The 17,134-nt window shown below is 45.5% G+C and overlaps 1 protein-coding gene across 1 annotated transcript in view; it reads right to left on the reverse strand.

Moving 5' to 3' along the window:
* LOC147733283 (SITS-binding protein-like) overlaps positions 1-17,134 on the reverse strand; it is a 1,106,372-nt gene that overhangs the window by 129,178 nt on the left and 960,060 nt on the right. The window contains exon 8 of the mRNA XM_086957841.1: positions 2,253-2,374. Coding sequence (XP_086813967.1) covers positions 2,253-2,374 — 122 coding nt within the window. The remainder of the gene's footprint in view (positions 1-2,252; positions 2,375-17,134) is intronic.

The following is a 17,134-nucleotide window of genomic DNA, read 5'->3' on the forward strand; positions in this document are numbered from 1 at the left end:
CTGACGTAGCATCATTGCTACTCCCTGAGTGTGTGAAATGTTCTCTTCCTCGTGTTCAGAATTCCTCCTGATCTGTCTGGACTATGTACATTAGGTCTTGCTGATGCCAAGCAGAGCAAGGTTGAATTTTTTCATCTTCCCTGCCACATGGGTTGTCTAGCTTGTTTCGTACATGGGCCTCACGTTCCATGTCCCAATGGTGATGGTCTTGTTCGAACGCTGGTGGATCAACTTTGTGGATCCTAGAGATTTTCAGATTTCATCACAAGGCGTCATAGCTCTCTGTGAAGGATATTCCTCTCTCCCTGTGGCCGGGATGACTTTTGGTTGATGTTTCTGTAACTATAATTCTTTACATGGTGGGGTAGTTTGTTACACACATAACCCTCCTCCTTTCACAGCTGGGCTTGGGACTGGCCATGGCAGAGTTGTTCAGAAATTAGGTCCAATATTTAGACCCAAGGAATTTTCCTGAGCACTGGGTGCTCAAGAGAGTAGATGGGTCCTCATTCACGAGCACAGGCATAACTTTCGCCAAAAGTAATTCATGATATGTACATTTTAAACTGACAAAGTGTACCGATTATTCCTAAAAAGGTCCTCACAAGTGGTTTCAAAGCAAATGTGCATGTATGTTAGAATTACTAAGAAATAAATAGGACACCTGAGTATAACTTCATGGTTACTTATTGCTATCTTTAACAAAAGTATTCATAGCTTTCAATGTTGTCATCCATGCTTTCATTTGGCATGTATACTATAATGTTACATTTCACATTTGTGTGTTTAATAGCTTTATAACATTTATATAGTGCTTCATTCCCTGACGACGCCTGATGTGGGGGCGTGCAGCCTTAAGCTCTTTAGGCATCATTAGAGTTGGTGGGCAGGAGAACAGCCTTAACTCAATGGTTCTTCAGCATTGCTAAACTCATGGGTCCCCTGTCTCATTTACAGGTGGAGGTACTGCCAGGTTTCTGATGACAGAAGCACAGCTGGCCCTGGTGTCAGCAACAGTTGAGGCAATAATTCAACTACTACGGGGATCCATATCACATTGGCGGAAGTCTCACCTATTTTGGGGAGTCTGCCAGACAATGATTTCTCGATCTGGTTTTGGTCAAAACCTTTTAATAAAAAAAAAAATTATCGGATAATATACTTATTGACCTTTCTTCATCCATTGGTCTGTTGATGTGTCTGTCATATTTAGCTTCTGCCCACTATAGCACACAGCATGGAGTAGGGGGTCTTTCTTGTCTTTATTACTTCTTTAAATCTTTCATGCCTTCTTTCTTTTTCTTTTTTCCTTCTTTGTTTCTTTGTTTCTGTCTGTCTATATCAATGCTACAATATTTAGATCTTTTATGTGCGTGTTAGCCCAAACCTTTGGATTTTACTAAAATTATGAGTATGACAAAGTTACCTGTAGGGGTTTTCAGCCACGCCTATGGTTGTATCATTCACATTTTCCTGAACCCACTCGAGCGTGCCTCAAAGAGCAACGTGTCATCCCAATTCAGCAATCAGGTAACTTCACTATGAGGTACAGCATCTTTAGTCAATGGTTTTATTTAGATTGACAAACTACCTGCAGCTTCCCAAACAATAAACGTTTGTAAAAACTATGACGAAACAAAAGAAGAATTGCTGAAAGGCTGGCAGATGGCTCCAGACCTATTTGCTTTGTCAATGTGTGTTCCTATCTGGGACCGTCAGCAGAGGTTTCAGGAGGTAAAAAAGCAAAATGCTTCCAGGTGCAGGGAGGAAAGTCACTGCTCATCGCTAAAAGTGGATTAGTTGTACAAGATGAAAACCAGTCATACCAGAATCTCTAAACGTGGGGGTGGAAGCGGCTTGGGTGGTAGAGGCAAGGGTTTCGTGGACCCGTCGGGCTGGAATGCCACCTGCTGGCCCCTAGAGAAGTCCCTAGGTCCCTCCATGACAAGAGGACGGAAAACTAAGTTGTGATGTACTGTCCAAAACCTGGTTACCAGTTCATGAAGAGTTTCAAGTTGGTGATCCTGTGCTTGAAAATGGGCACACATTTGTGGCAATTTGCAATGTTCATAACATTTGAGTGTCTAATCTAAAGTTCCAAGTGTTTAAACATAGTCTGACTAAATGTGTGTGTTAAAGCTGCACCTCAGTTTAACTGTACATTTAAAATTTTTATTTTTAGTTGCATCCTTATAAACACAAATCTAAAATGACATGAAATGAAACTAATACAATCCTGTAAATATACATACCCAATCATCACAACAGACCCAAGGTGGAGTTTGGAAAACCATCACAGGAAGAAACGTAGCAATCTGCAACCAGCGGATAAAAAGTTCCTCATCAGTCATTAGTTCGTTTGCAAGAGATCCTCCTTTAAAGAAACGAAAATGCACGTGTATTTTAATGGTTGGCATCAGTTCAAAAAATACACAGATGAGGTGTTGATATATTAATCACATATATGCACATGTTTTTAGAATCAAAAATATTCGTGGTACAGTTCCCATTGGGTAATTTCATGCTTACCATAAGTTTCTCAATTGGCCAGTTTGTTCTTAACCATTTTCGTGGTAGCTCTTTCAGAAAATTCTCAAACTGTAAATTATCCTTATTGGGTATGTTTGAACTTCAGGCATCGGCCGCACTCTATAAGGTGAGCTTGGGGATGCCCCTGATTTGGAAGGTATAACATAAGCAATGCCTTAAGGAGTGTTAGAACCGGGGTCTCTAGTTGGCAGGGGTATGCACCCTAGTCCAAGCAGGGAGCACTGTTTTCAACCGGGTAGCTTGGCGCAAAATAGAAAGGCGTAACTTAAGAGGCAAGGTGTAAAAGTATTTGTGCAAACCCCACTGACAGTGACACAGTAAAAGCACGAATAAAAGGACACTATACCAGTTTTATATAAAAAAAATTGTCTTTATCCAAAAATTATGCAAGGTCAAGAAGAAAATGGTGGGAATCCAATATACAGTTAGGACAGGTTTTCAGAAAGAAGGTCTGTGGGGCAAATAACATCAAGGGAAGTGAGTCTGTGGGTTCTTTCCCAAAAATTAGGCTTGTAGAGACTGTCTCTTAGGTGGGGTGTACTGGGGCAGACAAGAGTTCCTCAAACGTGGTAAGTTATGTTCTGCTTGCGGTACGGGTGAGACTATTCCGCTTTGGAGGACAGTACTTCACATCTAGGGCAAAACAGTGTAGAAAACCCCTCTGGGCTCCCACTAGGGGGTGATACGGTAATGCTCGCCTCCAACCCACAGAGGTGGAATAACAGTCCCGACAGTCCACAATATCGGAATGGTGATCCTCCCCACAACGACAAGCTTAAACCCAATGCAGAGTTGCGAGGCGCTGAGGTATTAGGAAAGGGGGTTCCGATCGAGGCCAAACAGATCCCAGCAGTATGTAAGAGTGTGAGTCCAAATGCCTTAGGCTGTTCACTTTCGGCAGTCCCGGGCAGTCCACTTTTGAACAAGGGCAGTGTTCCCAGTCGGCCCGCTAAGCAGTGCAGGCAGCCCCCACAGTCAAACTTGTGGCAGCACAAGCGCCCCGCCTGGGTATTTACCTGGCTCTGGCGCATTCTCACAGCTTCCGTCCCTGAGCCCGAGCCGAGCAGTCCCAGGTGCTGCAGCTGTCCGTTGGAATGCACCTGGGTTGCTTTGTAACACCTTGCGGCTTCCTTAATGGGCCCAGCTCCTCCCCGTGACCACTCCCTTGTTGCCGGGCAACATCCCGGGTGGGAACCAATCCCAGCGCGGCTTCCCCCTGACGTTGGTGATGACGCGCCCAAGGCTCCTGAAGGTCCCGGGCCGCAGCGGTGATTACGGAGAGGCAAATTTGCATATCCTTGAAATACCTGCCAAAGGCCGTGAAGGTGCATATACAGTGCTTCTTTTGGCAGTATGCGGGTCAGCGCCATACAGCGCTCCTTTAGCACAGAGCTTCACGTTGCCTTCAGGTCCGGGGCAACGGCGGTGCTTCCTGCTGCACAGCGCTTTGCTTCTCAGCGCTACACAGTGCGCTCAAGTCCCGGCAGCTGCAGTGATTTCAGGGGCAGTTTTGATTATGGTGGAAGACCCACGTTAAGCACAGCCTCAGACACGCTGTGTGATCAATGATTTTGCAGGCGAAGTCCGCTTTCAGCAGGGCACATCCTCAGGTGGTGGTAGATCCTTGCACACAGCTTTGCAGAGGTAGCTTATAAGGACAATAAAACGTCATAGTTCTCTAGAAGCAAGGTAGTTCCTTGCGCCCAGCGTTGCAGAGACAGTCCTTGTAGTTTGTGGTGGAGACACTCTGGGGGAGTAATTTCCAGTTCTCCCTAGCAGGGTAGGATCAGCAGGCAGTAGGGCAGCTCTGCAAGTAGGGGCAACAGTTCCTGGGAGCAGTCAGCCTCCTCACAAGTGGCAATCCTCCTGGCGCAGCAGTCCCCACTCCAGCAGAGATTTCTCCAGGTCCAGTAGTATAACAGAGATGTGAAGCTAGGACCCTCCCTTATATACCCTACAGTCTAGTTACTAGAAGGGGTAGAAATCTCTGGAAGGGTCTGGGGGCAGGGGCTTCTGGAAGAGTCCAGGAAGTTCTTAGATGTTTTCTGTCTTCCATGACCTGGCTGTCACAGTGAAGAAAGACAGGTCTGTTAAGCCTACAGTGGGCAGCCGGTCACAGCCCATTCCAGAGTAGAAGGTGTGAAACACCACTCCCACCTCCCAACTGAGGCAGGCTATCAGTATGTAGAGGGGAGGGGGAGTCTACAGTGCCCAGACAAAGTGTAGGCAGGAAAAGGTCCACTTTCTAAAAGTGGGATTTCTAAAGTAGTAGTACCCAAACCCCGTTTATCATTGGAAAGGGCTCCCCGCCAGGAGTCCAACAAGACCAAACATGACTTATTAAGTCCCCATCAGAAATTATCCCAGAAGGGGGGGTTACCAATGTCAGCCTATGGAGGGTTAAGCCTCACTGCAGTAGCAGGGGCTTGTGGCAGATATGCCAGCATCACAATGTTTTAGGGGAGAGCACCTGCACCTCAGCACTGTTTAGCAGTGGTGAGGCGCCGAGAGGCCTAAGTCCAACAAAAGGTACGGTGAAAATGGGAGGCACAAGGGCAAAAATGTAGGTGGAGACCCCCCTAAGGCTGACAGGTCCAACAAGGGGTATCCATGTGAAGGGGGCTTAGTTAATGAGCAAAGTAAATCGCGGTGGTGGGGCATAGGGAAACACAAAAAAGTGGAGCGACATAGTAATGTACAGTTGCTTTCCACATATATTTAAGTAAATGATATGGTTGAAAGAAAAACAAACATTTCCATATACAAATTGCACTGTTACATTAAATGTCATGTAACCTGTGATAAGGTGCAAAAGTGCTTGTGAAAAGGTGAACGGTGAAAGTGACACATGAGGGGGTATATACCGCGGTGAAGGGGTGCAAACAGGATTATATACAGTGCCTGTGCATCTATTACATTTAAGTAACAATAGGATTTTCTGGACAATCACAGTGATGGCGCCGTAAGTTATGCTGTGGTGGTCGACGGCGTTTCGACCTTTATGAAATGTTAGGCCATCATCAGGACCATGTTACAAAATTCCATACAGTGCTATACAAGGGAGTAAAAATAACATTCAGTAGTGGACCTTAAAAGGAGAATTAGAGGATTATAGGGAGTAATTGTAAAGAAAAGCGCTGTGAAGGCAAATAATTCCCTAGCAAATTGTGATACTAGTAGCCAAAGCCCATATATTACACGTTACAAATGGACAGAAGCACACATTGTGTAACCCACTTGAAGTCCTGTAATACATGCCTCAGGCCAGTATGTGCAGACCTGCCAATATAAACCTTTTTTACCACTTTTGGCCGCCATAAGTGTGGCAGGGTATGCTCAGACGTGAGTCCCTTGCTCATTTTGCCACTGGATTCAAGCAAGCCGGGCTGAAGACGGCTGGAATGCCAGAAACCGGTCCTCGGAAGCTTGTTTCCGGTCCAGGGAAGGCATGGCTTGGCAGTTCGGGCTGCACTGTTCCCATGACGCACAGGGTCAGACTGATTTGCATATAGCCATGTCTGAACTGGGGTGGCAGAGTAGGCTAAAGAACGGTGATGGATTAAACCAAGATCTTTTGACTGGGTGTGAGTGTTTGATTGGTTCAGATGCTCCGTCCATTATCACTCCCTTTTGTACCGCATCATCAGGACCATGTTACAAAATTCCATTCAGTGCTATACAAGGGAGTAAAAATAACATTCAGTAGTGGACCTTAAAAGGAGAATTAGAGGATTATAGGGAGTAATTGTAAAGAAAAGCGCTGTGAAGGCAAATAATTCCCTAGCAAATGGTGATACTAGTAGCCAAAGCCTGTATATTACACGTTACTAATGGGCAGAAGCACACATTGTGCAACCCACTTGAAGTCCTTTAATACATGCCTCAGGCCAGTATGTGCAGACCTGCCAATATAAACCTTTTGCCAGGCCTAAACTTTCCTTTTTTAATACGTATAAGTCATCCTTAAGGTTCATCACAGGCTCACAGGGAAGGGGGCACAGTATTTAGAAAGTAGAACGTGTGATTACGTTTTTCATGTCCTAACAGTGGAAAAAACGCCTAAAGTTGTTTTTTTCTGTATTAAGGCCTGGCTCTCACATTTACTAACACTGGGTGTTCTTATTACATTTAATAAGTGCTACCTTCAGAAAGAAAGAAGATAGAGATATGCTGTTTATACCCAAATGAACTGTAATTAAAAATCCTCTTTGACTGACAGTCAGATTTTAAGTCACAATTCTGAAAATTGAACTTTTAGAAATGTTTCATTTTTTTGTCCCAACAAATGTACTTTCTGACAGTGTGCTGGGCCAGATGACTGTGAATGGGTCTGCAGTTGGGGTTTGTGTATTGATTCCAGAGAGTGAGACAAAGGGGATTTAGGGATGGTTGGGCCACCCTGACAGGATGACTGGGAAGGGGCTGCACCGAAACCCACTTGAGCTTCAAAGGGCTTTGCCTACAGCACACACAGTCTGGAGCCTTAACCAGAACTTTCCAGAACCAGTTGTGTGGGAGGGACAGGGCATTACCCAAGTATAAATACTGGAACTCCAGGGACTCTCCTTATAGAAGAATGACTGCCCTGCTGCTTGAAGGACTGTCTTGTTGTCTGAAGTAGGGAGACTGGACCTGCTTGCCTTGCTCCTAATCAACCCAGAGTGATCATCTACAACTGGAATTGCCTGAACTCTGCTGATGGCCTCTGCTGGAGTGAGTCCTCGTCCACAAGAGGTTCCCCCCAGGTCCTGGACCCTTGGCTGGAATCAGAAGAAACTCTTCCAACACCAAAGGGTGAAAATCCTGAAGTTTGGGCTCCTCATGACCATGAACAGTTCCACTTGCACCAAATCTCTGATGCCCATGACAACCACTACTGCATAAACTGCAGAACTTGCTCTTCACATTGAAAACACTGTTCACAATGACCAGTAGCATGAGATCTGCACTTGGCGCTTCAGTGATGACAACCCTCATTGACTGTCAACGCAAAGCTACAGCAACAACCAGATCTTCACACTACAGCTGTGACCGTCCACGATGCATGAACTGCTCTTTTTGCGATGACAGCCTCCTCCTAGCAGCCTACTCCAATGTGAATAGAACTCTTCACAATAGACATAAGAACGTAACTCTTCAGCGGGACTAACCTGGTCCCTGTATTCAACACACCCTACATCGTGGTCGCCTGAACTTGTGAGTTGCCCCCAGTCTAGTGCAAGCAGGTGACCATGAGTGACACTTTGTGCTTTTAGGGACTATTTTCACTTAAAAATTTAAAACTGAATATCTATGGTTCTACTTATTTTTGTGTTTCTCGTATCACTTTATTTTTAAAAAACATATTTCATTAGACTTGATAAATGTACAGGAACAATATTAGTTAATCCATCGCATTCCGATTCCTACAACGAATGGAAGCCACTAAACAATTTGCCACTCCATACATGATTACAGGGGATTCCATTAACTGCAAATAAAGTAGCGCTGGTTAGACTTGCAGGAATCCCTTATCCTTTAACAATGGAACAATAAACTTTCTTCTGGCTAGTCTGTACAAAGAACAAAAGACCATAAAATGACTAGTATCCTGAAGTGAATAGCCGTCACACCTACAGGGGGGAGCATCCTCTGGCTTACACCATGTTTTACAATCAGTTAAAAGTATATGCATCTGATTAAATCTAAACTTTGTCAATACCCAACGATGGAAAGGAATCGTCACTATCGTGAGATATGTTTGGATAAACAAAGTCGAGATTAATAAGTAGTGCTTCCTAACCACAGGTTTTCTAACTTGTTCCTTCTCTCGTTCCTGCTCTCTGGTTTTAATAAAATTTACTTTAATCCATTTTAAATCAGCTTTTACCAGGGCCTCAGGATTTGTAAAGATTTCTGGTCGTCCCATGTCCTTAGTAATTCTTTTAATGTAGGATAGCCACTGAATGTCCCTGGCTTTCTCTAGGCTTTGTGTGCTACATAAATACTTAGAACAATGTGGAACGTATAATGTTTATCAAAGTACAAAGTTAAGCCTGATTGCTCTGTACCTAGCTAAGGGTATATTTTTGTGGTTCACCTTGAAAAAGGATTCTGGTTGCTGCTTGAGTGGGGTTTCTCACCCCCTACAATTATGGTATTGTGCTCACACGATAACGGGGACTTTTGGGGGCAGCCAACTGCATGGAGCTCTGCCCCCTGGGTTTTTGGGGAAGTGGTGCAGTCCAGCGACTGCACCGGGCTTTGGGCTTCATTTGGGCTACTTTTGTAGCCCAACACATATATAGGGCACACATATATAGGGCTTCATTTTAAGGTTCCAGCCACCATCTTGTCTTGGTGACGCAGTGGCTGGTACCTAGGCAGGAGCTTCAGGTGTAGAAAGCAATATACTAGCTTCTGAGCTTTTGCCATTTCCTGGGTGTATAGGGTAGTTTAGGTACCGCCGTACTTGCAGGATGGCAGTGGTCGGTGTCGACGACAAGGTAGCCCAGGCTGTGCAACTGCTGACGGAGACTGGTCACCTTGACCTCCTTACTGGTGGGGCCCAACTCCATGGGGGGGGCCGCCATGCTCGTTGGGCAGCTATAGAGGTGGAGGCTGCGGTGTTGGCCAGTGACTCCCTGCACCGGCCCCAGGCGGCATTGTTGCAGGTATGGAGGAGGGGCTGCTCCCGTATGCAGAGAGCGGGCCTAGGAAGGGGTGCTGGGAAGAGCCGGGCAAGTGGTGTGAGGAGATGTTTGGTCAACTCTTCCTGAACCGCGGTAGTGGCCTGGGGGACAGGGCCACAGCATGCTGCACCTCGCAAGGCCCCGCACATTTTAGCGATGCCTCGCGGGTGCAGATAGTAGGCGGGTCACTGCAGATGCTAGCGTGGCCTTGTGCTAAGAGAGGGAGAGGGCAGGGGACATGAGGATTTTCCCAACCAAGGTAGTGTTCCAGGGGATTGGAGCACAGCATACGGCACCTCGCAAGGCCTCAACACGTTATAGTGAGGCCTCGCAGTTACAGACGGTGGGTGTGCGGATGCCCACGCAGACTCGCACAGAGGGAGGGAGGGAGAGTGTGGGGGCAACGAAGAGTGCCAATCATGGCAGGCTGGGAGGTCCTCCATGGCCACAGCTGGGGGGAGGGGCGCTTAGAGGGCATGATCAAGAACATGAGGAAGAGCATTGCAGAGAGGCAGGAGTTGGAACAGGTGGATTTTAGGGAGGTTTATTGGGAGTGGATGGCAGAGAATAAGACTGAGCAAGGGAAGCAGGAAGGGGGGTTAGCCTCTCCAAAGGGGAGAGCTTGGAATGTGATAGATTGAAGCAAGGATACATGGCTGGATCATGGCAGAAGAGGCTGAGACTGAGCAATGGGAGAAGGAAGAGGGGTTAGCCTCTTCAAAGTGGAGAGCTTAGAATGTGATAGATTGAAGCAAGGATACATGGCTGGACCAGGTGTCTTTGGAAGTCAGGGTAGTCTGGGTTGGGGTCTCAAGGTGAGTACAGTAGGGGGCACCCTGAAGCCCCGGGAGAGGATGGAGGTGTGGACCTGTAGCCTTCAAGCCCCCTCACTTATTTTTAGCAGCAGCTGACTTGGTATGGAGTGAAGGGAAGGAGAAAGTTTCAGGAAAGGTGTGAGCAGGATGTGGCCAGGTCCAGACTGGAGAGCGTACACAGTGTCCTGGAAGTCAGGTGTTGTGGTAAAGTATATTGAAGACCCATAAAGGGGGAGGCAGGGGAAGGGGGGTTGGCCTGGAGGCTGCAGAAGGGGAACCTGGGGTGCATTCCCGGTTAGTCCAACGTCCTGGGGTGGGGGCCCTCAGGCAGGTGTCAGGAAAGGTGCTGGAGTAAGAGGAGCTGTTTTCCAGCGCACCACACCATGTCTCTGTTTTTCAGGTGAGAAGGTTTGTTAGGGGGCCAGACTCAGGAGAGTCAGGTGCGGCTCAATGACCCCGAGGCAAAGAGACAGAGCGGCCCCTTGCAGCTAGCTGGAATCCATCGGGGGACAGCATTATCACAGCCACAAGAAGGTCTGGGGTGACCTCGGCAGTGCAACGGGTGGAATGACTGGGGTGTCCTCCTCCACGTTGGAGTATGGGACTATGCGTCCTGCATCACTGGAAAGGTGGGGAGGGAAAGGTATGCCCCCCAGTATGTTCAATCAATCAATCAGGGGGTTTATAAAGCACGCTACTCACCCGTGAGGGTCTCAAGGCGCTGGAGCACAAACATATATTGCATGCAAATGAGCCCATGTACAGGTGGGTGGTAAGCATGGGCGGAAAATCCGTTCCGCTCGTGGATTTTCGGTAAATTCGCAATCCGCAAACGCTCGCGAATTTACAGAAAATCCGCAAATTCGCACGCAGCGGATTTTTTTTTCTTGGTGATACAATTTTGCGGCGTTCACTTACCGTTATTCAGCGTTTGCCAAGTTGTTTTTCTCGAAATTTTGCGAGTGCTGCGCCATTTTGGATCTTGCTGCGGGATTCCGCGGGAGTATGGCGACGTATCGCGAGAGTTCGCAATTGCGAACATGTAGGCAGCAACAATCTTGCACTCGCGAAATTACAAAATTTGTAATTCTGCACAAGAAATCCACTAGCAAGCAGCATAGACCTTCTGAAAATGATGATTTTTATCAGAATAACTCCTCAGGTTGACATTTTTCTGCACTTTTTTGGATTTGAGGCCTTTTGACTTTCTTTGGATCACTTTTGGATTAGAAATCAACTTTCACAAGTAAGTTTGTTTGGGGCATTACAGTTGCTGTTCTGCAGAAAAACGAGTTTTGCAAAACTGAATGCACTCGGCAGGTGCAAAAGTTCAAACTCATCATTAGTAACCATTCCCTGTAGTGCTTCCTGACTGGGGCCCCTCCAGAGTTCAGTTGCTAGTTGCAACAATTCTATGACCCTGCTCTGACCCTCACAGCCGGATCATAGAATAGCTACAAGTAGGCCACAAAGGTCCTGGAAAAAAAATTGCACTGCAACAGAAAGCAAATTACAGATAAGGAAGCAGGTGCCAGACTGGAATTTTAAAACAGTGACACATTAATAAATCAACCCCAAATTAATTTATGTCAGTTGAAGCAGGGCAGGTGTGCTTGCTTTCCCCCCCCATAATCTACAGTGATGATGAACCAGAGGGTGGCATTGATGTACCAGAGGGTGGCATGGGTGAATCAGAGGGTGGCAGTGGTGAAACAGAGGGTGCTGGGAACCTGTGATGATGAACCAGACGTAGAAACAACATAGTCGCGACCGTTGCGAGCCGACAAGTAAGTTCGCAATTGCGAACTGGTACAAAACCCTCGAGAACTGGCAGAAACCCTTGCGAACACAAAAAAAAATCCGCAAATTCGCGAGAATTCGCGGATTTTGCCGATTGCGAGTTTGCAAATACGCAAATTCGCGAACGCCAGATTCGCAAAATTCGCCCATGCTTAGTGGGTGGACAGTGGGGCGCTCTGGGATCTGGGGCCACAGACTGAGTGGACATTGTTCGATTACAATGAGAGCCGTTTGAGAAAGGGGAACTGAGAGACAAAGACGAGGGTCAGGTGGAAGTACAAAACTGGTTGCGGGAGGGTGCGATGGGGGATCTTTTAACCCATTGGCACCTAGTATGTTACAGGATCCAAGGGCCCAGCAGAATATAGGGTGTTGTGACCAGACCTGGAGACAATAGTCAATGGCGAAATGGTGGACCCCGAGCAGGCACTGACAATGGCGCCAGGTAAGATACCGAAGTATGGGCCCTACGCGCTCACAATATATCATACGGAGGTCAGCTAACAAGACTCTGGAAAGAGTCGCCCACACAAGAATGATGTCAGAGGGGTGGAGGCCATGGAGTCTCAAGCAAGCGTGGAGGCCCGCTAAAAGATTACACATGTTGGGATCGAGACAGGGGTGCCTCAGGCAAGCAGGAGGCCTGCCAGAAAAAGGTTTCCATCGAGATTGAGGCAAGGTAGCCTCAAGACAGTGGAGAGGCCCGCTTAAGGAAAGGAAGGCCTTTACAGGATACTCTTGTGGGCACCGAGGACCCCACAGTGAGCACAGATAATATCACAGTGCAGCTGGGGGAAAAGAAACAAGAGGTCCACGCACAAGGGAAGATGATCTCATTTTAAGGGAGTACATCAGTTAAGGTTACTGCTAAGGGAATGGGTACAGGGTCTGGGGTGGAAACAAAGAATGCTACACAAGCAGAGATGGGTGACAAGCTGGAGAGCAAAGAGATTAAGTTCAAGCAGTTGCCCTAAATGGGAACGGCCAAGCCGCTGGGGTTACACCTTATGCAGGCCACAAAGAGAAGATATGGATGGGGGAGTATGTTGAAATGATGAAACTCCTCCATAGGGAATTGATGTCCAAGGAAGGGTCTAAGGAGGAGAACGAGGGCTCTCAAAATGGCCGAGAGTGCCAGTGACAATGCTGATTGCCGCGTTGCTCATTTATGCGAGTTATTATTGTGAGAAGTACCCAGAAAGGTCTGTTACACTATTTAACTATATGGATGTTATAAGAAAGGCCCAGCTAAATTACATGGGCTATGCTTGGGTTCAGTATGAGGAGTTCTGGGCACGCATGGCAGTGGACCTAAGCGCCCAATGGGGAGAGTTGTATACCAACTTACGGCATCACACTATGGACCCGGCACAATTTGCCAAAATGATTTTTATGGCTAGTGGTCTGCCAATCATTTACAAGCCCTTTAAGGGCGCAACACCAGGAGAGGGATGGAGGGCTCAGGCAAAGGTCAAAATAGCCAAAATGGGGCCTGTTGGGATTATAACAAAGGACTGGCAAAAGGAACCTTGTAAGTTCTGACATGAGTGCTCGAAGTGCTCAGGTAGACACCCATTAGTCGCCTGCTTTGGTGCAAGCGGGGCTGGCTATGCAACTAGTTATGGACAACAACAAGGGACATCAGGTGGACAACAGGGTTCCTCGCAGGGTCAGGCTACAGTTTTCGGATCCAGTAGGGGTGGACAGGGATCTGGAGGGAAGGGCGGTTACACCCATTAAATTGGACAGACTTGCTTTTTGGCAAGTTTTGTAAGGCAAAGGCTCACATTATGTTGTAATGTGCACCTTTTTCAATAAAGTTTCCTTTTTCACACACAATACTGGTGTCTGTGGTCTGTGCTGCTCCCCTCTTCCCCAATGGATGCTTGGGGGGGGGCCCTGGCAGGTCTGCACCCCGTAGTTTTTGGGGAAGTGGTGCTGTCCAGAGACTGCACCGAGTTTTGGGCTTCATTTGGACTACTTTTATAGCCCAACACATACATAGGGCTCAATTTTAAGTGACCAGCCACTGTTTTGTGTTGATGACACAGTGGCTGGTACCTAGGCAGGACTTAATTTGCCCTGGCTCACTTGCCCTGTTCCAAGGTTTTCTGCAAGCTTTCTGTCACGGTTGGGTGGCCCCTCAGTTAGGGGTTAGGCTTGCTTTACTTGCTACAGATGCGTAAGGGGATATATATGTGTTTTGTTTGTCGCTTGATTCAGCTGCATAAGCAGTTGGCTAAGAAGTTTCCAAGATTTACAGAAATGTATTGTTTGTCAGCAGCAGTTCAGGCTGAAAGGGTACTGGTAGGCATGTTCTCGCCTGGACAACATAGGAAGTTCAAGGTTAGGTAGGAAGTTCAATCAGGTTTAAAGGGAAATTGAGGTATGAAAACAGAAAGGATTTTAGAGGTTCCAGTTACAGTTGATCAGCCTTGATGTAAGTATTTTATCGAGGTTTCAAGTTTGTTATAGGTGGGAGGCAATGGTGGCTATAGGAGCGTCGCCACACAGAGATCAAAAAGGTAAAAATAAAATAATAGCTTATTGTTCTTATCATTTTATTTTTACGTCCTTGCTCAGCTGAGGCGGGGCAATGCTGCTTTGCTCACAAAGCCTGGCAGGGGAGGAATGGTTTGCCTACTCCTACTGCGCATGGTGTTTTGGCCCGCCCTCTTGGGCCGGTAAAACCCTCATGCACACTTTGTATGTTCTCCATGCAGGCTGCATTACAGCCTGAATGGAGAACATGCCTAGCCTCACATTCTCTAGCTGAGCGCTGATCCACAGCACTCAGACTATTTACAATACTGATTGTGATTGGCTATTGGGAGGTTGGGAACGTATTAGTTCCTGCCCTATTGGCGATGTGGAAAGTGAGGAGGAAGAGGCGGCAGCAGCAATGGCAGCAAACAGGTAAGACTATTTTTATTTTCACTTCACCCCCGTGACCTACCCCCCTTCTACTGGTAAATACCATCTACCACTGGGGAGAGGGGTATGTTAGGGGTAGGGATTGCTTATCATAGGTGATTAAAGATGTATAGTGAGGTTATAGTTTTGTAAGGCAAAGGCCCAGGTTATGCTGTAATGTGTACCAGTTTCAATAAATCGGTCTTGTTCACACACAATACTGGTGTCCGTGGTCTGTGCTGCTCCCCTCTTCCCGAATTGGTGATTGTAGAAGTCGCAATAAATGTGTAAGGTCCAATAAATGTGTAAGATCATTAAGATTATCACTGGAAACAATCCACTCTACATCTCCTTTATATACACTCAGCTTCACCTACATATCGCCACAAAACCAATACAACCTCCAGAAGGATCGCCTGTTTACCATGCAGTCATGGATTGGCAGAAAACATCCTTAAGTCCATTGTTGCAAAATCAAACTACTATTTCTCTACAATAAATGTACATCCATCTCCTCCTGCATCAGATAATTACACATTATCACACTACTGGAAGCAGTAGTAGGAGATAACACATACTTACCTCACAGCTACCCATTATCTACATTAGACTACCGAGTTGATAAATTCCCTATATTCCAAACAACAAAAACACCATAGCCTAATTATCAGAAATGAAAAACCCTGTTACATATTCATTCCCACCGTGAACCAACTGAACTGACTCTCCATAAAAATTTCAGTGGCACATAAAACCTGGTCATCACATAGAATTGTATGATTGTTTGTATTTTCTGTTTTTCCCTTGTTTGTTTTTTCGCAAGAGTTGTCTCTTAGAATTACTAACTCTTCTTTTTGCTGTTTTTAAGTTTTCACAGTGCGTCATTCATTATGATAATGCATCCTATTTTGCACTTTGTTTATTTCTACAAGGAGTAATTCATTAGGATTTAGAACTCAATATTCACTTGCATTGTTTCCATGAGAGGAGTCAATGGGGCCTCTTTCTTCTCAGACTTTACTATTGTTCTTAAAAAAAGTATAGTATTCAAGTATTGACTTGAAGTAAATGATTTCTGATTTTGTAGGCAAAATATATATCAATACATATACCAGATAAGTTGTATCTAGGCACTCTAATAATTTTCGTTATTACCAATGGTGGTGTGTTGTTTATTTATTGCAAGAGGTTTATTCCTGTCAAGTATGTCTCAGTTGTATTTACAGAAAAAACAGCTCATACCTAGAGGGACATTATATATGCAAAAATTCAAAGTCAAAAAGAAGAGAACATCTAAGAAATGAATATTTGGTCTTGTTTTGTAATAATATCGTTTTACTTAACAATATTGCATGATGTTGAGTACAGTGTTACTCTTCACATTTGTGTCAATACCGTTTTCAAAGGAACACAACTTGTATGCAAAATTTCAATGAAGATATTCATAACCAATAAGACATTTTTGCTGAAACCTTTTTGGTCACTACAAAGAGGAGAAAATATTTAACGGCCACGTTGGGGGTCCTTGTCCTAGGGCCCTCCAAATCGTGATGGTCACTGAAACATCCGATGACAGCCGACACGTGTTTTGTTACTTTTTCAGTAACTTTCTCAAGGCTGTAAGATAACAAGTGAACAAACTGTAGTGCACATTACACACTCAATCTGTTGGCTACAGTGTATAATGTTAAAAGCCATGCAACATATTGTGCAAGGAAGAAACAGTTATGTAGGTTGATGTTCTCTCAAAGTGCACAGGAAGGCAAAGGAGAGATATAAGAAGGTGTAAAGAGATATTCCCCAATAGATTAGTACTCTTACAGTGATATAAGGTTGGAAGAGGGGTTTAGAACAAAAAGCCCAAAGTACGTGAAGAAATATTTTGTTGTGAATAGAAAAAATGTACCTTATACCCCAAAGATTGATATCACTCAAAAAGCAAATGCATATATGGGAGAAAGTTGAGAGAGCAAAGTAATTCTACCTTTCTCTTAACGTAATATGCTGGTAGATACATTTTCTCCATGTTTCTTGCCTCTGTGCAAAGAATGGCTGAAAGGCGCAGAGACATCATATTAGAAATTAAATTTTGTTTATCCTAATAGTCTAAAAAGAAGGTCAGATCATTGTATAGAATTGTATACCTGATAAATAATCGGTCACTCGGACAGCCGCTTCAAAGTATGGGAAATGCCAAATAGTAAGTATTAGAACGGAATAAATCCCATCCGGTGATCTAAAGGTATAATGTTAAAAAAGAGTATGGTTGTTAAGAACCGGTAATCGGGAGAACTGCCCTATCAGGTGTGGAATCATACTAAAAGTACATCATTATGAATTAGATTTCATGAGGTTCTCAAACGCTGTACCTGGTGCAAAAGGGTT

The sequence above is a fragment of the Lissotriton vulgaris genome, chromosome 2_1, assembly GCF_964263255.1.
Source record: "Lissotriton vulgaris chromosome 2_1, aLisVul1.2, whole genome shotgun sequence".
Lineage (NCBI taxonomy): Eukaryota > Metazoa > Chordata > Amphibia > Caudata > Salamandridae > Lissotriton > Lissotriton vulgaris.